Below are 26,989 nucleotides of genomic sequence, written 5' to 3' on the forward strand. Positions count from 1 at the left end.
TAAATCATTCCTTTTGTAAGCCCACAAACTGGTGGTAATAACAGAAATCTTCATATTACCCTTAATTTTTCTAAATTTTACATGTGTAAACTGATCTCGCCTAAAGTATGGGGAAACGGCTTATACTGAGTTTCTAAAAACCTTTTCATTAATCAGTTTTGCTTATTATTTAGTATCTTGTTCAAATTGCCATCTAAATGATCTATTCTAAAGTTATTTTCAAATGTGCTCCAGAAAAACAGAACCATAAAAAAGCAGATAGCCAAAGCACCCAACCTATTTAGTTTAATTTCTGAGGATTTCCATGTTTTTCTTGTCTTCTTTTACAAGTAGCTTTATAGAATTCCTAAATCTTGTGAATGTCTACAGAGTATGTCAACGTAATTTAACAGCCCAGTATTTTACAACTGGTTTTAGATTTTGATAGCTGACAAAAAACAGAAAGTCAGATGAAGAGTGACGAGTAAGGAAGATAAACCTGGCAGAGGCATTCATAATGGATTGTAAAGGAGCTATGCGGCAGCTAGGTAGACCAGAGAGGACAGAGTTGTTCAGCTTTATTCTATTATTATATTTAATACTTTATACATAAAATGTGTTCAATATTTTGAGCTCTAATACAGGGCTCGACAAACCCAGGAGCCTGGGAGCCACTGGCACCTAGAATTTTACCCCTGGCTCCTAACTTTTTCGGTTATTCACCATATATCTATATACAAATCCAACTGCCTGGCTCCTAAATATTCTTACTGGCTCCTAATTTTTGAACATATTCGTCAAGCACTGCTCTAATATTAGACAGTTAGATCTTCAAAGAGGTGCATGTCTATAATTCCTCAGAATTTCTTAATAAATTAATTATTTTTTACATTCTGTACAACACCAACTTTTTACACAGGCTGTTCCATGTTATGACCACTCTTTATACAACCACAAATAACACTTTTAGCTTGACATTCTCCTAAGAAATTCAAACTATCCTTTGTATTTTTGGCAAGTTTGCAGAGTGATGTATGTGATCAGGAAAACAAAGGAAAGTCAACATGTTATTATTCTATATTATCACGCATTGCTTTACCATCTGTCAGCACAATGTTGTTGTAGAAAACAGTTGACTTCAAGGGTGGTGCGCTGCCTGGTTGTTATAATTATTTTTAAGTCAGTGACTCATCTTATTGTCACCTTTCTGCTTTGAAGAGCTGGATACTTCAGTGTACACTCATCCCTTATCATATTGTATTGCACTGTTTACTAAGTTTTTAACTCATTCATAGCCAAAATGGAATGTATGTTGTTTTGACAGACAGGTTTGTGATTGTGAGAGAGCGCTATATAATTAAGAGTGTGTAATATAGCACGACTTACAACCCACAGAAATGTAACCAAACTTAAAGGGACCCTAAAAATGTCTTGGTTTTGTATATAAAAAAATAAAAAAATTCTTGTTTACTTTTCCCACTCAAGCCTAGAGAGGCTGTTTAGTGCAGTGGTCACACTCATTTATAGTTATCCCTAATTGGCCACAGTTATAGGGACAGTATATACCAAATTCATATGACTCCATGTAAAAGACATTACTATAAAGAAAAATATGCACAGATAACGGTCTAAAAATTCAGTATTAAACGTTTTTAAATACCTTCTTAGAAGCTCCCTGTTTAGCACTGTTAATGAGGAAAGGCTGGGACACCCACTGAAAGGGGCTGGAAAAGCAAGAAGGCAGACACTCCCACCCTCCTCTACATATGAAAAGACCATTTACACAACCAGGGGGTCTGTAGACATCAGTATACATCTAAAACTGTGGGGCTTGGTTAGGAGTCTATAACTCAGCACAATGTTATTTAAAAATAAGCAAAACTATACATTTTTACAAAAATACTTAAAAAAGGGCTGTATAAATGTGTCTAGTGTACAATGTCCTTTTAAGTGCGATAAGGAACAGTGGAGCTTTATATTTGTTTTACAAATTCATAATATTGTAACAGTTAAATGTTTTTAAGACATTTTTATGCAGATCTTTAGCAATGCAGCAATTACAAATTAAAATGTACTATGCATGTATAAATATCAATAAAGTTCAGCGTATCATGTTAAAGTAGTCAGTTGGCGTCTTCATGATATTTGAAAATTTCCTTTTATAACCCCACAATCATTAATTGTATTGACCTCCTGATTTCAATTTTGTAAATGCTAATTTATTCAAATTATTAATTACTTTCATTACTTATTAATATATAAAGTTTGTCCTAACTGCTAAGATGTTTTTCATATATACTAATTATTTATCAAAAAATGATAGTGATGGTAAATATTAATGAAGATCTGTGATTAGTTTAATTTATAGCTGTAGTGTTTACCACCATTCTAGAAGCCACAAACAGGAAAATACTTTATAAAATAGCTGACTAAGGCAGGTGATGAAGTGGATGTCACTGAATATCTCACCTTTGCTCAAGGACTGAGATACTCACTGCCTGTGTGCAACCTTCAGTTTTGAGACTTTGACAAGAGTATCTTGATCCTGAAGCATACCACAAAGTGGGAATTGTGTCCGCGTCAAAAGAGTCGCTAAATATTAAATTCAAACTAACATGCAGTCAATGAGATATAACTCTGCTTTGTCGTGCCATGTTAACAATTCATTTTAAAGGGACACTGAACCCAATTTTTTTTTTTTTTTTTTTTTTTTTGTGATTCAGATAGAGCATGCAATTTTAAGCAACTTTCTAATTTACTCCTATTATCATTTTGTCTTCATTCTTTTGCTATCTTTATTTGAAAAGGGCATCTAAGGTTTTGTTTGGTTCAGACCTCTGGACAGCACATTTTTATTAGTGGATGAATTTATCCACCAATCCGCAAGGACAACCTAGGTTGTTCACCAAAAATGGGCCGGCATCTAAACTTAAATTATTGCTTTTCAATAAAGATACCAAGAGAATGAAGAAAATTTGCTAATAGGAGTAAATTAGAAAGTTGCTTAAAATTTCATGCTCTATCTGAATCACAAAAGAAAACATTTGGGTTCAGTGTCCATTTAAATGGTTACCCTTCAGTTAATTAGAAAATAAGCACTGCATAGAAAGCTATAGGAACTCATAAAGGAACATGTGGATCTAGTTAAAGATGTTTTACACTTCTTTTTATTTTTACTTTTAAAGGGGCATTAAACATTTAATAAATGCTAGCTAGAATGATGCATTCAAAGAAAATATTAGTCTGAGAATAACATGTAGATCTATTTTGTAAAGTTTATTGACAAAATAAGTGTAAAGTTTTAGTGTCATTAAAACAATGGGAGCTGCCATGTTGTAACTTAGGTTAACTTCTCTGCTGTGGCCAATAAGGGACAGTTATAAATGGGTCACTATAGTGTGCAGCCAATGGCTGTGTGGAATATAACCTTGTTCTGCACTTTCATTTCTAATAGGAACTTAAAATCTCACTATTTCAGAATGAAATTACAGGAAAAGGGGACAAAATAAATAATGAAATTATATCGTAGACTTTCTTTCTATAAGATTTATCATTTTATGTTACCATCTCAAAGTGTTTAATGTCCCTTTAAAAAAAAAAAAAAATTAGATGTGATTAAAAAAGTAATCAGGAAAGGCTGTAAGGCAGTGATTCGTTATCAGGGTGTCTATACTAACCCTGAGATGTCACGCAGAATTAGAATTAGGGCTAAGGTTGAAAGAATCTCTCATTATCATTACTTAAGGATATAAGTAATACTTGAAAAGATTGTTATGTGTAGCATGAACTGTCATTTACTTCTTAGTTCACAGTATTTTAATTCTTCTGTTACTGTAATACATCAATAGAGTCTGTGGGCTGCCACTGACTAAATAATATCGGGGTGTCACAAGGATTTCAAAACTACACCAATGGTGTCCTATAGCAAAACTGTTTGACAACCACTTCTCTAGGGTGTAGGTGAATTGTAGAACCATTTCTTTATTGTATAGTTATTTTCAGTTCACCACTTTATAGACCTGAATAATACATGTAAGTGTTGTTATATTTACTCCCAAAGGAGTCTTTTGAGGATATTCCCTTATATGAACTTAGTTTAATAACAAGAGTTTTATTAAGCCATAAATTGTGCTTGGCCTACGAAAGTACATTGTGTCACTGTTTATGTCCGTTTACTGTTTTTGTTAGGTGACATGATATTTAGGATTTTGTGTGTGGGCCTTTGCTATCATAAGTACAAAGTGTTGTTTTTCATCATGTTATAAAGCCCCTAAGCTTTTGTATCTGTATAAATCAAAATTATTGAATAATAATAAATCATATATATATATATATATATATATATATACACACAATTTCCAGTATCTCTTTCTGTTACAAATACAATATATGCTGAAATGCAGATTAAAACAGAAAATAAATAGTCCAACACAAATGTTTTGTAAAGAGTTAATTCCCCTTTCCATATACTTGGTAGTTTTTAGCAGTAATACATATCAACTGTGTGTTTGCGTCTCTACCACCAGCAGCTGTCATATACACCTGACCCAAATTACCTACACCTGCTGCAACTGAACAGACCCCACCCATAGCATAGGGGAAGTGAATTCCTAGGAACAGAATCCAAAGCTCATGTATTATATTACTTTTAATTGCGCTGTTTTATATTTTTTATATATATATATATATATATATATATATAATCCAATCCCAATGGAGAATCAACTCACTGTATTTTATAAAGTACTTCTGTGTTTTATAAAGTACTTATTTATGAAACTATGTAACGTTTCAGGGATCACATATCTACACAGTGCTTCTGGTTGTTATAAATAAGGATCTCCACATCTGACCCAATGTCACATTTGACAATAAAGAGCAAGCAATATGACTAACACGTACTTCCTGTTTATGAGCTCTGTTATATATTTACACATACAGTATCTCAGGTTATAAGGACAATGTATAGAAACATTGTTTACCTTAGTTCCAATATCCATATTTATCATTGTAGTGTTTGCCCAATAAGATCATGACAATTTTCCAGAGCGGAGTTGGCGTCAGGACAAGCAACAGAAGGTTTTAGGTCAAATGTGTTCACATGAAACATTAGAACAAATGTAGTAGATGATAAATCAGCTCATTTATTCACCCTATTTATTAAAAAAAAATATGTTCCTAGCAATTGAGATCAGGAGGGTATCTAAATGCTGAAGTCACGTTTTTTTTTTTTTTTTTACATAAACCTATAATTTTAGTATTATATGACTAATTGATTTTGGCCCATGATGATAACCTACCCAAATTGTTGCTCATTAGTTACATATGTGTCTTAATTTTCCTGTTTTGAGAGAAATTAATATTAGGTTGTAGAATATCCTATTTAAAAAGTAAAAAAAAGTGTAAATATATGAAATTATATCCCCCCCCCCCCCCCAAAAAAAATGTTTACCTTTTTATTTTTTGATTGGTAGGACATAAATGTCTCTTATTCTGATCTATTAAACACCACTAACTGGCATTTAGGCATGCAAATAATTCCATGTGCCATACTGCAACGGCTGTCAGACAAATTCATTCAAACTTTAGGGTTGCATAAAATGTACCTATCCATGGCTATGTTCCATCACTGGCTGTAAAATAATAGCATGTATAGAATACACATATCTCTAAAGTCACTTCATGTACCGGATTCATTAGAAACCACACCTAGTGTGACCCACTTTGAATAGAATGTCAAAGGGTCAATCCTTACTCCGTTATATTCATTGTATACTATGCATGGGGTGACCTCCTTTTGTTTCAGTTGCTGCCTAGCTTTTTGTTTCAGAGATCTCTGGAGTAAGCAGAAGGCAGCAGATGTTGTACGTTGTGTGCAGGTGATGCAGTTACAGGTGGCAGGGATAATGTGTATTAATTGCAGGGACCTTCCTAAAATCATTATCCACATAATCTGTCTACCTGCATTTGGTCTACTGTATATGCCTATGTTTTTGCTATAACTCTTACTAAATCCTTAGAATAATCCGATGTGAGTTTGCTTTGATATCATTTTGTGTAGGAAAGAGTTGGTACAGCGTTGGCCAGTGGTTTAAATAACAGCATGCATTCTTTAGTGAATTAAAATAACAAAAGCTCTATAGAAGTGATACCTTAAATGCCAGAGGCAAATGGCTTTCATGTTTTCAGGCAGACTGCATAATGAAGAGATCTTAGTGTGCTATAAATGTTCTGTGTTTTGTTTGTTTCTTTCCAGAAAAAAATATTCTTGCCCTCTACATAATTTTTAGTATCAATACCTGAAAGTTTTTGTTTTATGTGTAACATATTCTATCTTACTTTTTAGTTCACCATATTTTATTTCTTATGTTATTATAATATATGCATAGAATCTATGTGCTGTCACTGACAAAATAATATAGGGGTGTCTCAAGAATTTCAAAACTACACCTATGGGGTCCTAAAGCAGAACAGTTTGAGAACCACTTCTCTAGAGTGTAGGGGAATAGTAGAATCATTTCTTTATTTCTGAAGAACATGTTTCATGGAACTTAGGACAGAAAGTGCATGATTACTGGGACTTTATTGCTTGCTGGCTGACAGGGGTGACAACTTCCACAGAAAAAAATGTTTGCATTCAGAAAAAGAACATCAGTGTTTTGTTTTTGTTGTTTTTTTTTAAATTGAAGTTCTCTAATACATTTTGAAACATCTTCCTTTAGACAGAACAGAAATAAATGAGCATGTCCCTTTTTAAAGTATTATTTTTACTGTCTTTGTAATTACTTCTAAAGGATTATCCATTATTATTATGTGCATCAGTCAGAAATAAACACTAAGGGCTAGATTACGAGTGGAGCCCAATATTGCGGTTTCGCGAACGTGATATTGCCGCTCCACTCGGTAATACCAGCACACGTAAATGTGAGGTACAATGCAATTGCCTGGAAGCCTTTCACTCACAAGAGCGCACTTCCATAGACTCCAATAGGAGCCTCGTTCTCATGACGTCAGACACGGCAAACCACCAAGCACAGTGCAGGGGGCAATTTGTGCAGCATTGGGTTGCAATACATAAATATATAGGAATATATACATATGTATGTGTTATATGTGTATATTAACACATAAATATATACTGTATGTACAGTATATAAGTGTGTATATATATATATATATATATATATATATATTTAGAGTAAAAACACAGTCCCCATTCACCTCCTATGTAAAGGCACTTTTAGTGCTGTTTTTCCCCAAATACCCCACATCACCTCACTTTAACCCCTTATAACTGCTTTGTGCATTTTTTTTATTTAAAAAACAAAAATGCTCATATCGTATTTATTGTAAAGAACTGTGCACTTTATTTGGGGGGCAATTTGGGAAACTTTTTATCAAAGTGAAACCATTAGCTTGTGGGAGCATTAACCAGCCAGTTGTGATGGCTGGTTATTTAACATGCACCCGTAAAGGAGCAAATTTGCCCCTTTACCGGGCACGCATTAAAATAGCGCTGTACTTATAATCTAGCCCAGTGTTTTTCAACCAGTGTGCCGTGAGAGATCCTCAGGTGTGCCGCGGCAGACTGACAACAGTGCGGGGGTGTCCCTCTTTCAAATTTTGAAATATTGGGAGGTATGTGACAGGCTCATCAGGCATAATTTACAACCATGACATTGATTCACAGACAATCATTATGATGGTGTGCCACAGGATTTTTTAATGTAAAAAAGTGTGCCACGGCAAAAAAAAGGTTGCAAATCACTGATCTAGCCTAAATATGTTGTTTGAATACCAATTTATTTACTAAATACCCATTATCTTTAGATCCTTATACTTTTGTTTCCTTACAGAAATCTAGTGATATATTCTTCATAAACCTAAAATTGAAATGTTTTATTTATTTTGAGTATTATATTGTAATGTGTTTTTTTCACATTGAGAACACAGCTCACGTTAAAAGTTGCTTTTGTAATATACTTTGAGTTACTTCACTCTGCTGACAAGACTTCTTCGATAATGTCGCTAAACTACGTTTAGCCACCAATCAGCAGGTGCTACCCAGGTGCTGAACCAAATATGGTCCAGCTCGTAAGCTTACATTCCTGCTTTTAAAAATAAAGATTCCAAAAGAACGAATAAAAATGGATAATAGGAGTAAATTAGAAAGTTGCTAAGAATTACATGCTCTATGTAAATCATGAAAGAAACAAATTTGGGTTCAGTATCCCTTTAACCCCTTAACGACCAAGGACGTACGCCACACGTCCTCAAAAAAAATGCAGTTAATGACCGAGGACGTGTGGCGTACGTCCTTGGTCTGGAAAGCAGCTGGAAGCGATCCTGCTCGCTTCCAGCTGCTTTCCGGTTATTGCAGTGATGCCTCGATATGGAGGCATCCTGCAATAACCCCCCTTGGCCATCCGATGCAGAGAGAGCCACTCTGTGGCCCTCTCTGCACCGGACATCGATGGCCGGTATCGTTGGTGGGTGGGAGCTTACGTGGGAGGCGGGTGGGCGGCCATCGGTGCTCTATGTGGAGTGGAGGGGGGCGGGATCGGGGGCGGGAGCTACGGGGGCACGCACGGGAGCGCGCGCGTGCACGGGGGGTGGTGGGCGGGCGCGTGCACGGGGCGGGAGCGGGTGGGAACCGCTACACTACAGAAAAAAAAGTTACAAGTTAAAAACACAAATACATTAAAATGCAATCTAAGGATCCTGGAAGGGGTTGGGGGTTGGTCTCGGTGTGGGGCGGGGGGAAGCTACACTACAGAAAAGGGAATTTAAAAAAAAAAAGGCACATTTTGTTACAAAACTGGGTACTGGCAGACAGCTGCCAGTACCCAAGATGGCGCCCATTATTGCAGAGGGGAAGGGTTAGAGAGCAGTTTGGTGGGGGATCAGTGAGGTTGGGGTCTAAGGGGGGATCCTACACACCAGCATATGTAAATATGCTTTTTTTTTTTTTTTTAAAAAGGGCCAAATACCTTTTATTTTAGTACTGGCAGAGTTTCTGCCAGTACTTAAGATGGCGGGGACAATTGTGGGGTGGGGGAGGGAAGAAAGCTGTTTGGGAGGGATCAGGGGGTCTGATGTTTCAGGTGGGAGGCTGAGCTCTACACTAAAGCTAAAATTAACCCTGCAAGCTCCCTACAAGCTACATAATTAACCCCTTCACTGCTAGCCATAATACATGTGTGATGCGCAGCAGCATTTAGAGGCCTTCTAATTACCAAAAAGCAATGCCAAAGCCATATATGTCTGCTATTTATGAACAAAGGGGATCCCAGAGAAGCATTTACAACCATTTGTGCCATAATTGCAGAAGCTGTTTGTAAATAGTTTCAGTGAGAAACCTAAAATTGAGAAAAAATTAACGTTTTTTTTTAATTTGATCGCATTTGGCGGTGAAATGGTGGCATGAAATATACCAAAATTGTCCTAGATCAATACTTGGGGTTGTCTACTACACTACACTAAAGCTAAAACTACCCCAAAAAGCTCCCTACATGCTCCCTAATTAACCCCTTCACTGCTGGGCATAATACATGTGTGGTGCGCAGTGGCATTTAGCGGCCTTCTAATTACCAAAAAGCAACACCAAAGTCATATATGTCTGCTATTTCTGAACAAAGGGGATCCCAGAGAAGAATTTACAACCATTTATGCCATAATTGCACAAGCTGTTTGTAAATAATTTAAGTTAGAAACCAAAAGTTTGTGAAAAAATTTGTGAAAAGTGAACGATTTTTTGTATTTGATTGCATTTGGCGGTGAAATGGTGGCATGAAATATACCAAAATGGGCCTAGATCAATACTTTGGGATGTCTTCTAAAAAAAAATATATACGGTACATGTCAATGGATATTCAGAGATTCCTGAAAGATATTAGTGTTCTAATGTAACTAGCGCTAATTTTGAAAAGAAATGGTTTGGAAATAGCAAAGTGCTACTTGTATTTATGGCCCTATAGTTTACAAAAAAAGCAAAGAAGATGTAAACATTGGGTATTTCTAAACTCAAGACAAAATTTAGAAACTATTTAGCATGGGTGTTTTTTGGTGGTTGTAGATGTGTAACAGATTTTGGGGGTCAAAGTTAGAAAAAGTGTGTTTTTTTCCATTTTTTTCCTCATATTTTATAAAAAATTTTACAGTAAATTATAAGATATGATGAAAATAATGGTATCTTTAAAAAGTCCATTTAATGGCGAGAAAAACGGTATATAATATGTGTGGGTACAGTAAATGAGTAAGAGGAAAATTACAGCTAAACACAAACACCTCAAAAATGTAAAAATAGCCTTGGTCCCAAACGGACAGAAAATGGAAAAGTGTTGTGGTCATTAAGGGGTTAATGTAACTCATACATCTTGCCAATGCTCCTTTTATATACACGTTTGCTTTACAGCGTGTACTTTTTGTATGTATAACCTTAATGAAAACTGTACTGCTATATTCATGCAGTTTAAAGCCCTGATACTAGATGACTTGAATGTGAGCATTATGAATAATGCACACTGGCAATAAGGATATTACCAAAACAGTGAGATATTTACTTCTGCATCAAGACACCCAACAAGCTTCCTTACATAACAGGGCTGCCAGGATGTCAGACAGCAGATTTTTAATCCTCTCCAAAAGAGAGTTTCTTCAGAGCCTTGGCAGGTAGCTGACTCTGTCTGCTTCTATTACACAGACAATACAGCTGATACAAAGATGACAGGTCACACTTGGCCTGATATCCCCCCACATCTTTTGTCCTTAAATTAAATAGAAGAAAAGCTGGCCTACGTGTTTCTTACATAAACAGATGGCCTGCAATGGCCTCTTATCTCCAGCAGGCAGCTGGCTGCAGATCAGTGGGAGGGGTTGTTCTTTGCTGTTGCTAGGCAGGAAAGCAAAGAGATGGTGCTCGGTTTGCACACAATTAACAAATATCTAGGAACATTCAAGTATTATTTGTGTCTGTGCATGTTAGGTAGAGTTAATCCATTGTGTTATGTTGAACAAAATGCATATGTTTATGCTTTAATGTACACATAATATTCTGACCTATATATCCCACAGATAAACATGAACAGACTCACAAAGGTACACAATCATATTTGTTTATATGTATTATAATACTGGAAATTTAAACTAAAAACTACCATGCTTCTAAAAATCATTGTTTAATTATGTCTGCATGAATAACAAAGTAACTAAGTGCATGTTTGTGCACAGCTGATCTCTATGGGTAGATGGCTTAGTTGCTCACACAATCCTACAGTTCTATTGGTAGAGAGTGACACACAATCCTACAGTTCTATTGGTGGAGAGTGACACACACAATCCTACAGTTCTATTGGTGGAGAGTGACACACCACATAAATGTGAAGCTAAAAGACATTTTTCTGTCAACATAAGAAAATCAATTTGTAAGAAATACATTTAAAAACATTTAATACATTTTAAAAAATATCTTTATCTTTAGATGCAATGACAAAAGATGACTATTTCCCCAAAATAACTTAGTAAACAGAAAAACAAAATCTAGAGACCCTCCCAACTGAGAATGGAACTAGAAAAAGTTCTCAGAGAATAAATATTATGTTGTTTATTATCAGTCTGATCCTGACAAAAAAACAATCCAGCCCCATAGTTAGGGTTCCCACCTTGGCCATGGTTTTCCTGGACATTTATGAGTTACACATGCTGCAGGGTGTGCAGGGAGGAACATGAATAGTGCTGTCCAGGGTCACTATTTTTGTGCTGTCCAGCAGCATAATGCAGGTTTCCCTCTGCACACCTTGCAGCATGTGAAACTAACAAGTGTCCAGGAAAACGTGGCAGCGGTGGCAACCCTACCCATAGTACTAGGCAATTATCCTTTTTGAGCTTCTCCAGTGAGGTGCAGTTGCATCCCTCAAAGACGTGTAAGCAAGGAGTCTACATTTAGTTTCCCCTTCTTAGTCTAAGGTTGACCCAGAGATATTTGCATATTCAAAAATAAAATTATTTATTTGTAAAGTTTTACCTAATTTTGTAGTGCTGGGTTCTTGAGAAGGGGTACACAATCACATTGATTGAGGGTTTAAGGGCATGGGTGCATTTCAGTTTTAAATAGAAGCATTTTTGCTATATATTTCCATTGGCAAAAATGCTTCAAGTCAAAGTTATTACTTTTCACCACGGCATATGCACATATTCTGTGAGGGCCTGTGCACCATCATTCAAGCTCAGGCTGTGGTGTATATTGTGTCTGTAAAGATTTCATTTGTGAAATACAAGCCACTACCAACTCTCTCAGAAAACTGGTGCATATGCCGCTGAAAATCAGTCATTGTTACTAGAAGCATTTTTGTTAATGGAATTGTATTGCAAAAATGCTTTTATTTAAATGCCCCATGTAAATTTTAATTTTGACCTGGAAGAAAAAAAAAAGAAATCCTGATAAATATAATGGAACATTTTAATTAAACATTTTTGTGCAGCTTATAATTTTATAGTCAGCCCACCATGATGGTCTGATCTTTATTTAACTTTTCCATTTGTTTTAAGAACAAAGTTGTTTTCCTTACATCTTAAAATAACACAGAACAAGACTTCCTGTGACTTGAGGGCATTTCCAATACAGAAAATAGGAAGGCACTGAAACGTGCTTTAGTCTGAGATGTGTGTGGATGATGGAGCACTCAGTGTTTCACGGTTTTGCATACCTAGTTATTGATAGGCAATGTTAGTTACCTAATATTTCATCCATTATAGACATCTAGTCCAGTCAAACCTTTGTTAATATCCTTCTGAAGATATGGAGGCCATATCTTCAGAAGGATATTAACAAACTTGAATCTGTGCAAAGGAGGGCTACCAAAATGGTACATGGTCTAAAAAATAAAACTTACCAGGATAGGCTCAATGACCTAAATATGTATAGCTTAGAGGAGAGAAGGGAAAGAGGTGATATGATAGCAACTTTCAAGTACATTAAAGGGTTTAGTAAAACTGAGGCTGTGGGTATTTTACATAAAATGGAAAATTCAAGAACAAGGGGTCATGAGCTCAAGCTAAAGGGTAGTAGATTCAGGAGTAATTTGAGGAAGCACTTCTTTACAGAAAGAGTGATTGATTTATGGAATAAACTTCCTCAAGAGGTAGTAGCAACAAACACTGTGGGGGACTTTAAAAATGCATGGGACAAGCATAGGGCTATCCTACGAACTAGATAAGTTTATACTGTTAGGTAAGGTGGGGCAGACTTGCTGGGCCTATGGCTCTTATCTGCCGTCAATATCTATGTTTCTATGTTTCTATGTTTTTTTCCGAAAGGCCCAGTGTCATGAAACCACATACCATCATGACCCTATTTTTATGCTTATTTCTGATGTAATATACAAGAAGATAGCTGCAATTTTTGGCAAAGTGAGTAAAATGTGTGTGTTCTTTATGCCCGATTGTAGTCAAACGTAAAAGTATTGTAAAAGGTAATAACGCTCACACTCTCTCATACAAATCTCACAAAACACAGACAACACACACATTCTCATACAACACACCACACTTTCTTACAACACTCGCACCACATACTCTCATACAACACAGACAACACACACCACACACACTCTCATATAACACACACGTACTTATATAACATGCCCACCACACACACTGACTCTCATAAACACACACACCACACACACTCTCATATAACACACACAAACCACACACTCTCATGGTGTTGCAACCCAGTAATGGGTCCCGAACCCGTGGTTTGAAGAACCCTACATCAGAGGATTTTATTAAACAAATGCTTGATGCAAAGTATATTTAACTACATGCTCAGGAGCTGCAATGCATTAAACATCCAGTGAGCCAATCGGAATCAGCTTACATACATAGCTGACAATCACTGGCCACTCGTAAGATCTAATTTGCAACAAATTGTTTAATAATGAGACATTATGAACTAGAGCTTTCTATTATTAGGCTAATATACTTACTGTAGTGTATTATTATCTTTGTACCAGAAATATTAAATATTTTATATAGATATAATATTCACCTGTGCTCTTGTTCAGCTATAAAGAAAACCTGGCTTGTTTGGGGGTACTTGAGGACCGAGGTTGAGAAACACTGAGAGCATGCAATTTTAAGAGACTTTTCTATTTACTTATGTTATCAAATGTACTTCATGCTCTTGGCATCTTTTTCTGAAAAGAAAACATGTGTAGGCTCAGGAGCACAGTTGTATTTCTGGTAGTTGGCTGGTAATTGGTGGCTACACACATATGACTCTTGTAATTGACTCACCAGATGTGTCCATCTAGATTCCAGTAGTGCATTGCTCTTCTGGAACTGACTTCATCTATGTGTTGAAGCCCTTTTACAGGTGATAAACACATAGTTATATGAAAGCAGCAATGGGATAATAAAAGCTCTAATATATTAGAGTATTATTTTTTTATTATTATCAGGTATTTGTAGAGCGCCAACAGGTTCCGCAGCGCTATGAACATTGGTGGTATATAAAAAACAATTAAAGGGATCAAATGGGGAGAGAGGGTCATGCCGAGAGTTGCACTGTTGTAGTCGGCTATTCTGAAGGTGAACTACAAACCGCTCGGCTCATAGGCTTACATGCTATGGGGTTTTAGGGGATAGCAGTAGAGATAGGAAGGTTAGTGTAGGTTGTAAGCGTCCCTGAATAGTAGAGTCTTCAGGGAGCACTTGAAGCTTTAAAAACTAGAGGAGATTCTTGTGGAGCGAGGCAGAGAGTTCCATAAGATGGGAGCCAGTCTGGAGAAATCTTGGAGACGGGAATGTGAGGAGGTAACAAGAGAGGAGGAGAGTAGGAGATCATGAGCGGAGCTAAGGGGACGGGAGGAAGAGTATCTGGATACAAGGTCTGAGATGTAGGGGGGAGCAATGCAATTGAGGGCTTTGTCTGTCACAGTCAGAATTTTGTGTTTAATCCTGGAGGCAAGAGGAAGCCAGTGAAGAAATTGGCAGAGAGGTGCGGCAGATGAAGAGCGACGTGCAAGGAAGATGAGCCTGGCAGAGGCATTCATTATGGATTGTAAAGGAGCTAGGCGGCAGCTAGGGAGACCAGAGAGGATAGAGTTGCAGTAGTCGAGGCGGAGAAAGGATGAGAGAGTCGATTAAAATCTTTGTTGTGTCTTGTGTAAGGAAATGTCTAATTTTAGCGATGTTTTTAAGATGGAAGCGGCAGGCTTTAGCCAAGGACTGAATGTGAGGAGTGAAAGAAAGATCTGAGTTAAGTGTGACTCCAACAGGCCCATTTATCAAAGGGCTTGCGGACCTGATCCGACACTGCGGATCAGGTCCGCAAGACCTCGCTAAATGCGGAGAGCAATACGCTCTCCACATTTAACATTGCACCAGCAGCTCACAAGAGCTGCTGGTGCAACGCCGCCCCCTGCTGACTCGCGGCCAATCGGCCGCCAGCAGGGAGCTGTCAATCAACCCGATCGTATTCGATCGGGTTGATGTCCGGCGATTCCTGTCCGCCTGTTCAGAGCAGGCGGACAGGGTTATGGAGCAGCGGTCTTTAGAAACACGGCCCTTCAAGCTCCGTACGGAGCTTGATAAATGGGCCTGTAAGACATCGTGCATGTGAGGTTGGGGTAATGATGGAGTTATCAACAGTTATAGAGACATGGCGGGGTGGAGATTTTGGAAGAAGGGGGGAAAATAAGGAGCTCCGTTTTGGAGAGATTTAGCTTGTAGTGAGAGGACATCCAAGATGAGATATGAGAAATACAGTTAGTGACACGGGTTAGCAAGGAAGGGAGATAGTTCTGGTGCAAAGAGGAAGATTTGGGTATCGTCGGCATACAAATGGTAATGAAACCATGACACTTTATTAAGGAACCTAGTGAGGATGTGTAGATTGAGAAGAGAAGGGGACAGAGCCTTGCAGTACCCCAATAGAAAGAGGTAACGGGGCAGAGGATGCCCCAGAGAAGGCTACACTAAAAGTATGGTTAGACAGATAGGAAGAGAACCAAGAGAGAGCTGTGTCACAGATGCCGAAGGATTGGAGGGTATGGAGCAAAAGAGGGTGGTCGACAGTATCAAAGGCTGCAGACAGATCAAGGAGGATAAGTAGAGAGAAGTGGCCTTTTGATTTTGCTGTAAGTAGGTCGTTTGTAACCTTAACAATTGCTGTCTTTTTGCTTGTTTATGTTCCTTTAATTGTCTTTGCTGTTTAGACCGTTGCATCAATATAAAACAAATACTTCTCTGAACATTATCACAAGTATCTGAAATCAGAACATGCGATAATGAAAACAAACACATCAAGTGTACTGGAGCGTTGTTTCCAATTTCTGTGCTATAGCTGGTTTTTCTATCTCAGAATCTGAGTATTTTTTTAGACCTTTGTTCTACAGACATTAGCAGATAAGGTTGGTCAATCTGTTTTGCTTTTCTGTTTGCTTTGGATATCTTTAAGGAGCCATCCTGTTAAAGGGACAGGGTCTAATTTGCTTTGTTCTCTTGCTATCCTTTGCTGAAAACCATACCTAGGTAGGCTCAGGAGCAGACTAACACTACTGGAAGGTTGCTGCTGATTGGCGACTGCACATATATATGCCTCTTGTCTTTGGTTTACCTAATGTGTTTATCTAGTTCCCACAAGTTCATTGCTGCTTCTTCAAGGGATTCCAAGAAAACGGAGCAAATTTGATAATTGAAGCAAATTAGTTGTTTAAAATTGCATGCTCTATCTGAATTAATTAGTGATAGCAAATCCTTCATTTGTCTGAAGCGTTCGTCGCGGTGAGCACCTCAGGCAGCCCACGGCAGAATGCTATTTTGCTTTGAGGTGATCTTAGCCAATAGTGGGCTAGTTATCCGGCATGGTGCCAGCTGGCCCGCACGTCTATTGGCTAAGAAGTGGAAAAGTCACCTCACAGCAAAATAGTGTTCATCCAAAGGCTGCGTGAGGGGCTCAGTGTGGCGAACGCTTCAAACAAATAAAGGAACTTTCAGCATGAAGTATTTTATATACTTCATGACTGAAATTCCTCTTTATTTGTTCCACTTAAAGTGATTTACTATCACTTTAAGGGGGAAAAAATTAGTTTTATGTCCCTCCTAAATGTCGTTGTTGACAATCGTTAAGATTATGTCAAGGTGCAATACATATGTAAAGCAAAGGGTTTGTTCTTTTATTTATCATTTACTGATGCACAAATTCACTGACCAATATGGTGGCACTTGTTATACAATCTTTATTCTTTATTCACATTCAGTAAGGAAACAAAGGGCGTTTTTTTACTTTGATCCTGTTTTTTACAGGACGTGACAGTCAAAATGTAAACTTATGATTCAGATAGAGCAAGGGACTTTTCAGTTTACTTCTGGTCTCTTGGTAATCTTAATAAGGAGCAGCAGTTTACTAATGGGAGCTAGCTGGTGATTGTAGCTACACACATATGCCTTTTGTCATTGGTTCGCCAGATGTGTTGAGCTAATTCCCAGTAGTGGTAGTAGTAGAGTACAAACCTCCTTGCATATAACTAATACATTAGAACATTTTCTTTTGTCTTATGTCCCTTTAAGTTTGTGTCTATTGCAACTAATCATTGTAGCTTGTCTAGAATTCAGTTCATTTGCTCACTGATCAGTTAAAAAACAAACAAACAAACAGTATTAGAGGCTTTAAGACCTTGGTTTGTGGAGTGAATGTTCAAGGGACATGGTACTCAAAATAATAATTTCAATGTAAAGTTAAACTAACAGAGCATGATTTAGTGCATCAGTGTCCTGACACTTTACTGCATGCAGGGACAACTCCCAAAGAAAAGTTATTCAGCACAGGAACATCCATTTACAAAACAAATTCCATATGAAAACTTTTCTTTCAGATGGATCAGATTAAATGTTTGAGTACCATGTCCCTAAGTGAATTTGCAAAGCCTATAGAAATATGAAAAGAAGATTCCAAAATTTGTTACAACTTAAACTTGCTCATGAGCACATTTCAGTTTAGAATAGAAGTATCAGCGATGACTTCAAACTGACGAGTACATTCTAAGCTGGTGGCTTTATTGATTACACACATGCACTGTATACAGTAAAAGAGAGGGGGCAGTCAAAATGTGCATTGGAAATAAATGCTTGTTTTCCGTTTTCTGGTTCTTAAAGGGACATGAAACCCCAATTTTTTTCCTTCATGATTAGGATGGAACATGCAATTTTAAACAAATTTCCAAATGACTTCTATTATCTAATTTGCTTGTCTCCTGTAAAGCATACCTAGGTAGGCTCAGGAGCTGGGAGCTAGCTGCTGATTGGTGGATGCATATATGCCTCTTGTTATTGGCTTACCAAAGTGTTCAGCTAGTTCCCATTGGTGCATTGCTGCTCCTTCAACAAAGGATACCAAGATAATGAAGCAAAATTGATAACAGAAGTAAATTGGAAAGTTGTTTAAAAAATGTATGCTCTATCTGAATCACAAAAGAGAATGTATTGGGTTTCATGTCCCTTTAAGATTTGAATCTAGTCTCGCTTAGACTACTGCGTTTTCATTTTCACCACTGTAATTTGTCCTGGATACCTTAGCCACTCTTCACGTGCTCCAAACCTGCCGCAGCACTCTGCCATTCACTCTGTTGGCTTTCCTTAGTCTTAATAATAGTCACAATCTTGACTCTAGCATACAAAACCCTCAACATTGCACACTCATGTATTACTGTCTGCATATTATCCCACCATCCTCCTCACGCTGCCTAAAATCTACTTCTTTTTAATGACTTCTGCACATCTACAGGACTTTTCTAGTACTGCACCTATTCTCTGGCTCTCCTTTTCTTTATCTGTAATTATAAGCCAGGTAGCAACCTTTTCAACATGTCACTTAATTTGTTTTCAATCCTTAACCCAATGTATATATATATATATATATATATATACGTCATGCAGTACTTTGCCGAAAACCGTCTATAACGATCATCTGCTAGTGCTGGCGGGAAGTGTGGGAGGAAAACCAGAAGGCGGTGGGTTGTCCAGTAGCAGAGATGGAGGGAGTGGGATTTTGTGTCCCTTTAAGAATCGCAAATTTCCATTTTAGTTCTGCAACAGCATCTCACCTTTCGGTGTAGGGTTTTATCCTTACAATTAACTGAACAACTTTAGTCAAGTAAAGCATTTTTTATCTGTAAAATGGCTGATGAATTGTTTGCTAAAGGTTTAGTTAGCAAGAATTAATTTCTCTACAACTGCACTTTAGCTTATCTGCTTTCCCCCATAGCCTGCTGTGCAATAAAGCAGATATCTGGTGTAAGTTTGTTCCTGAAGTTTAAACCAAATATAAAACCACGGAGTTAAAAATAAAAAATAATAAATATATATATATATATATATATATATATGTATGTATGTATATATGTTGTGTTAAAACTGGTTTACACAACAGATATCTGTAGTTTCTAATTTGATTACAATGTTCTTTGACACAGAAGAATATATTAGAATAACAGCCATAACTATTGCTTCTATTCTGTAATGTATAACCTTGGGCATGCAAATTCTTATTCTGTACAAGTAAATGAAATGCAAATAATGTAATGTTTTCTTCTCTTTTTTTTTTTCTTTGAATTCCAGGAACTTGCTAATTCAGTGTACCTGGTTATGGAGGTGAGTCTGGCAAAGGATGGGGCAATGTCATGCTGTTTCTAGTAAATAAAGTTGAAGAAAAATGCCTACAATAAATTTCAGTACTGGTTATTACTGTCTCCTGTATATACTCTTTCTATCTATTAGGCTGCACAGGGGAATTTAGGTTATAAATCAACACTCAGTTGTATGTTGCTGTTGACCATTTGCTGTCCAAAAAATGATGTATTATAAATTTCACTGCAACAAAAGGCAGAGATTAACCCCTTAATGACCGGACCATTTTTCAATTTTCTTACCCTTAATGACAATGGCTATTTTTACATTTCTGCAGTGTTTGTGTTTAGCTGTAATTTTCCTCTTACTCATTTACTGTACCCACACATATTATATACCGTTTTTCTCGCCATTAAATGGACTTTCTAAAGATACCATTATTTTCATCATGTCTTATAATTTACTAAAAAAAATAAAATAAAATATGAGGAACAAATGGAAAAAAACACACTTTTTCTAACTTTGACCCCCAAAATATGTTACACATCTACAATCACCAAAAAACACCCATTCTAAATAGTTTCTAAATTTTGTCCTGAGTTTAGAAATACCCAATGTTTACATGTTCTTTGCTTTTTTTGCAATTTATGGGGCAATAAATACAAGTAGCACTTCGCTATTTCCAAACCACTTTTTTTTCAAAATTAGCGCTAGTTACATTGGAACCCTGATATCTGTCAGGAATACCTGAATATCCCTTGACATGTATATATTTTTTTAGAAGACAACCCAAAGTATTGATCTAGGCCCATTTTGGTATATTTCATGCCAACATTTCACCGCCAAATGCGATAAAAAAAAAAAAAAGTTAACTTTTTCACAATATTTGTCACAAACTTTAGGTTTCCCACTGAAATTATTTACAAACAGCTTCTGCAATTATGCCACAAATGGTTGTAAATGCTTCTCTGGGATCCCCTTTTTTCAGAAATAGCAGACTTATATGGCTTTGGGGTTGCTTTTTGGTAATTAGAAGGCCGCTAAATGCCGCTGCGCACCACACGTGTTTTATGCCCAGGAGTGTAGGGGTTAATTAGGGAGCTTGTAGGGTTAATTTTAGCTTTAGTGTAGTGTAGTAGACAACCCCAAGTATTGATCTAGGCCCATTTTGGTATATTTTATGCCACCATTTCACCGCCAAATGCGAGCAAATAAAAAAAAAAACTTAACATTTTTCACAATTTTAGGTTTCTCACTGAAATTATTTACAAACAGCTTGTGCTATTATGGCAGAAATTGTTGTAAAAGCTTCTCTGGGATCCCCTTTGTTCAGAAACAGCAGACTTATATGGCTTTGGCGTTCCTTTTTGGTAATTAGAAGGCCGCTAAATGCTGATGCGCACCACACGTTAATTATGCCCAGCAGTGAAGGGGTTAAATTAGGTAGCTTGTAGGGAGTTTGCAGGGTTAATTTTTGAGATCAGCCTCACACCTGACACATCCCACCCCCTGATCCCTCCCAAACAGCTCTCTTCCCTCCCCCACCCCACAATTGTTCCCGCCATCTTAAGTACTGGCAGAAAGTCTGCCAGTACTAAATAAAGGAGTTTTTTTTTTTTTTTTAAATAAAAATAATAAAATATTTTAGCTGTGATCGACCCCTGCCTTAGCCCCAACCTCCCTGATCCCCCCTCCAGCTCTCTAACCCTCTCCCCTACCTAATTACCGCCATCTTGGGTACTGGCAGCTGTCTGCCAATACCCAGTTTGGCCCCCAAAAAAACCCAAAAAGTAGTTTTATTTTATTTTTAACTTAACTTAAACTTTATTTTTAACTAAAACTATTTCTGTAGTGTAGCAGCCCCCCCAATACCCCTCCCCCTCCCAGATCCTTTTATATTTCAAATTTTTTTTTTCCCTTTTCTCCCTTTTTTGCCCTCATTCATTGGTGTCAGTGTGGATAATGTGTGCACGTGCACGAGCACCGTGCACACACACATGCACGTTCACGTGCACACTCATCCCATCGTGCATGCGCATCGTGCACGCGCACACGCACCTTCACACCCGGATAGTGGACACTGATAGTCTGGCACTATCGCTACCGGTGCAGAGAGGGCCACAGAGTGGCTCTCTTTGCATCAGAGGCTTGTAAAGTGGTATTGCAGGATGCCTCCATATCGAGGCATCACTGCAATACCCTCAGAGCTGCTGGAAGCATTTGTGATCGCTTCCAGCACTCTGTTAGACAACTGACGTACCAGGTACGTCCATTGTCATTAACTGCTAGTTTTTGCATGACGTACCTGGTACGTCAGTTGTCATTAAGGGGTTAAACTGGTAGTTTGTCGAAGCATATCAAATATTACCATTTAGTGTCACAAGCAGTGTTCCCTCTAAGGCCAGTTTTGTGTGCGGCCCAGCAGTGAAACAGTTAATTAGGTAACCACACCCTGCAATTAGCAAACACTGCACAATGCAGATGGGAAGGTATGGTTCTCTTGTTAACTGTTTCACTGCTGGGCTGCACACAAAACTGTCCTTAGAGGGAACACTGGTCACAAGTCTCTCAACAAATAAGATATATGTTGCTGCATTTTCAGTGTTAGATGGCAAGCTACTTGCTATGCAGCCTGTTGCTGTATTATTTGTTGCAAATGGCCATAAAACATGCTTTATTTAAAGGCCACTACTGTAATATTTTATATTATAAGGTGCAATTGAAGATACCATTTAAACATACCACATTTATGTATCTAGCACTGGCAAATATTTAATACAAAACATGGGTAAAACTGTACCACCCTGACATAAAACCAGTACCTAAAATATTTAGGACCATATTGTTCAGATGCATTTTTCATAATACAATTTATGTTCTCTAATGTTTTTCTGTTTGTATGTCTGAAGAATTGTGAGTTACACAAGATACAACATGAACCTTCCATATGACTTTCATAACCCAAAATCATTACCATTCCAAAGGAAGGCTGTAGAGAGGTTATATACTGCCTGAGCTGGATGATGCTGCCAGTTGCTACACCCCTGTTTCTCTTCAGTAGGGAATGATAGGTTAATAAATATTTATATATAATATATTAACCTATATATATATATATATATATATATATATATATATATATATATATATATATATATATATATATATATATATATATATATATATATATATATATATATATATATAGTTAGTATCTCACAAAAAGTGAGTACACCCCTCACATCTTTGTAAATATTTTATTATATCTTTTCATGTGACAACACTGAGGAAATGACACTTTGCTACAATGTAAAGTAGTGAGTGTACAGTGTAAATTTGCTGTTCCCTCAAAATAACTCAACACACAGCCATTAATGTCTAAACCGTTGGCAACAAAAGGGAGTACACCCCTAAGTGAAAATGTCCAAATTGGGCCCAAATAGCCATTTTCCCTCCCGGTGTCATGTGACTCGTTAGTGTAGGTCTCAGGTGTGAATGGGAAGCAGGTGTGTTAAATTTGGTGTTATCGCTCTCACACTCTCTCATACTGGTCATTGGAAGTTCAACATGGCACCTCATGGCAAATAATTCTGAGGATCCGAAAAAAGAATTGTTGCTCTACATAAAGATGGCATAAGCTATAAGAAGATTGCCAAGACCCTGAAACTGAGCTGCAGCACGGTGGGCAAGACCATACAGGGATTTCACAGGACAGGTTCCACTCAGAACAGGCCTCGCTATGGTCGATCAAAGAAGTTGAGTGCATGTGCTCCGCGTCATATCCAGAGGTTGTCTTTGGGAAATAGACGTATGAGTGCTGCCAGCATTGCTGCAGAGGTTGAATGGGTGGGGGCTCAGCCTATCAGTGCTCAGACCATACGCCGCACACTGCATCAAATTGGTCTGCATGGCTGTCGTCCCAGAAGGAAGCCTCTTCTAAAGATGATGCACAAGAAAGCCCGCAAACGGTTTGCTGAAGACAAGCAGACTTAGGACATGGATTACTGGAACCGTGTCCTGTTGTCTGATAAGACCAAGATAAACATATTTGGTTTAAATGGTGTCAAGTGTGTGTGGCGGCAACCAGATGAGGAGTACAAAGACAAGTGTGTCTTGCCTACAGTCAAGCATGGTGGTGGGAGTGTCATGGTCTGGGCCTGCATGAGTGCTGTCGGCACTGGGGAGCTTCAGTTCATTGAGTGAACCGTGAATGCCAACATGTACTTTGACATAATGAAGCAGAGCATGATCCCCTCCCTTTTGGAGACTGGGCCGCAGGGCAGTATTCTAACATGATAACGACCCCAAACACACCTCCAAGACGACCACTGTCATTTCTTCAGTGTTGTCACATGAAAAGATATAATAAAATATTTACAAAAATGTGAGGGGTGTTCTCACATTTGTGAGATACAGTGTGTGTGTGTGTGTGTGTATATGTGTGTGTGTGTATATATATATATATATATATATATATATATATATATATATATATATATATGTGTGTGTATATATAGGGAGTGCAGAATTATTAGGCAAGTTGTATTTTTGAGGATTAATTTTATTATTGGACAACAACCATGTTCTCAATGAACCCAAAAAACTCATTAATATCAAAGCTGAATAGTTTTGGAAGTAGTTTTTAGTTTGTTTTGAGTTTTAGCTATTTTAGGGGGATATCTGTGTGTGCAGGTGACTATTACTGTGCATAATTATTAGGCAACTTAACAAAAAACAAATATATACCCATTTCAATTATTTATTTTTACCAGTGAAACCAATATAACATCTCAACATTCACAAATATACATTTCTGACATTCAAAAACAAAACAAAAACAAATCAGTGACCAATATAGCCACCTTTCTTTGCAAGGGCACTCAAAAGCCTGCCATCCATGGATTCTGTCAGTGTTTTGATCTGTTCACCATCAACATTGCGTGCAGCAGCAACCACAGCCTCCCAGACACTGTTCAGAGAGGTGTACTGTTTTCCCTCCTTGTAAATCTCACATTTGATGATGGACGACAGGTTCTCAATGGGGTTCAGATCAGGTGAACAAGGAGGCCATGTCATTAGATTTTCTTCTTTTATACCCTTTTCTTGCCAGCCACGCTGTGGAGTACTTGGACACGTGTGATGGAGCATTGTCCTGCATGAAAATCATGTTTTTCTTGAAGGATGCAGACTTCTTCCTGTACCACTGCTTGAAGAAGGTGTCTTCCAGAAACTGGCAGTAGGACTGGGAGTTGAGCTTGACTCCATCCTCAACCCGAAAAGGCCCCAAAAGCTCATCTTTGATGATACCAGCCCAAACAAGTACTCCACCTCCACCTTGCTGGCGTCTGAGTCGGACTGGAGCTCTCTGCCCTTTACCAATCCAGCCACAGGCCCATCCATCTGGCCCATCAAGACTCACTCTCATTTCATCAGTCCATAAAACCTTAGAAAAATCAGTCTTGAGATATTTCGTGGCCCAGTCTTGACGTTTCAGCTTGTGTGTCTTGTTCAGTGGTGGTCGTCTTTCAGCCTTTCTTACCTTGGCCATGTCTCTGAGTATTGCACACCTTGTGCTTTTGGGCACTCCAGTGATGTTGCAGCTCTGAAATATGGCCAAACTGGTGGCAAGTGGCATCTTGGCAGCTGCACGCTTGACTTTTCTCAGTTCATGGGCAGTTATTTTGCACCTTGGTTTTTCCACACGCTTCTTGCGACCCTGTTGACTATTTTGAATGAAACGCTTGATTGTTCGATGATCACGCTTCAGAAGCTTTGCAATTTTAAGAGTGCTGCATCCCTCTGCAAGATATCTCACTATTTTTTACTTTTCCGAGCCTGTCAAGTCCTTCTTTTGACCCATTTTGCCAAAGGAAAGGAAGTTGCCTAATAATTATGCACACCTGATATAGGGTGTTGATGTCATTTGACCACACCCCTTCTCATTACAGAGATGCACATCACCTAATTTGCTTAATTGGTAGTAGGCTTTCGAGCCTATACAGCTTGGAGTAAGACAACATGCATAAAGAGGATGATGTGGTCAAAATACTCATTTGCCTAATAAATTCTGTACTCCCTGTATGTATGTGTATATGTATGTGTGTATATATATATATATATATATATATATATATATATATATATATATATATATATATATATATATATAATCACACATAAATATATTTGTGCACTCTAATATCTTACTACACTACAATAGTATAGTATTGAGGATGTTTAATTTTTTTTAAGAACCAGCAGAGGAATTTTTGTATAGTTATTTGTAAAATAATCAGTTAAATAGGGACGTTGAAGTAACATTTTAGAAGCTGTGGCTCCTGGGATTTGTAAAGCACCCTGTGAGCTTGTTTAACACATTTATTATATAGATGTACCTTTCTAAAATACTGTAAAATTAGATGGGGTTTTTTTTAGTTACATTTACATTTTAGGAGTTGTTTATTTTAATGTAAGTACAAAACTGGTGTTTTCTTCACATGTACTAATGTGTACTAATGTGTTTTATCACTTTTCAGTATTGCAATGGTGGTGACCTAGCGGACTATCTCCACAGTAAGTAGCAGCGTTTGTTTCTAGCTTGTCAATTCCATGTAAAACCCAGCTTGTTCACAGTAGCGTTATCTTGCCGTTTATAGAGCTAGCAAATACTATGTGAAAGCACGCTCTTTCGTTTTGCATATGAACAATGAACTTGATGGTGAAATCAAATAATAGAACGCATCTAAAGTGTAAACCTAATGAACATAAGAATAGCTTTAAGCCTATCCCAAGCATTCTTAAAGTGATGTTAACTTGACATGTTTTTAAATCGGGTCCGGAATCTAAGCAGTTTTTACAGGTACTTTAATTTCATAAACTCATATTTCTTCTTAAAGGGACACTGAACCCATTTTTTTCTTTGTGATTCATATAGAGCATGCAATTTTAAGCAACTTTGTAATTTACTCCTATTATAAATTTTTCTTCATTCTCTTGCTATCTTTATTTAAAAAGAAGGCATCTACGTTTTTTTTGTTTCAGGAATCCAGATTTATCCACCAATCAGCAAGAACAACCCAGGTTGTTCACAACAAAATGGGCCGGCATCTAAACTTACATTCTTGCATTTTATATAAAGATAGTAAGAGAATGAAGAAAATTTGATAATAGGAGTAAATTAGAAGTTGCTTAAAATTGCTTGCTCTATCTGAATCATGAAAGAAAAAATTTTGGTTCAGTGTCCCTTTTAAGCTAACGTTTGAACTGTATTCTCCAAACCGTGCTCTAGCCATTGGAGAACAGTTCAAACCGTTTGCTCACAAAGAATATGAGTTTTGACATCAGCAGTCGGAGCGTGGGGGATTAGAATGGCACAGCTAAATTA

General features: G+C 37.5%; 1 protein-coding gene across 1 annotated transcript in view; it reads left to right on the forward strand.

The window, feature by feature from the left end:
• Positions 1–26,989, forward strand: part of ULK1 (unc-51 like autophagy activating kinase 1) — a 152,023-nt gene that overhangs the window by 5,011 nt on the left and 120,023 nt on the right. Inside the window, exons 4-5 of the mRNA XM_053701867.1 lie at positions 19,597–19,629; positions 26,142–26,178. Of these exons, the coding sequence (XP_053557842.1) occupies positions 19,597–19,629; positions 26,142–26,178 (70 nt within the window). The remainder of the gene's footprint in view (positions 1–19,596; positions 19,630–26,141; positions 26,179–26,989) is intronic.

Source organism: Bombina bombina, chromosome 2 (genome assembly GCF_027579735.1).
Source record: "Bombina bombina isolate aBomBom1 chromosome 2, aBomBom1.pri, whole genome shotgun sequence".
Lineage (NCBI taxonomy): Eukaryota > Metazoa > Chordata > Amphibia > Anura > Bombinatoridae > Bombina > Bombina bombina.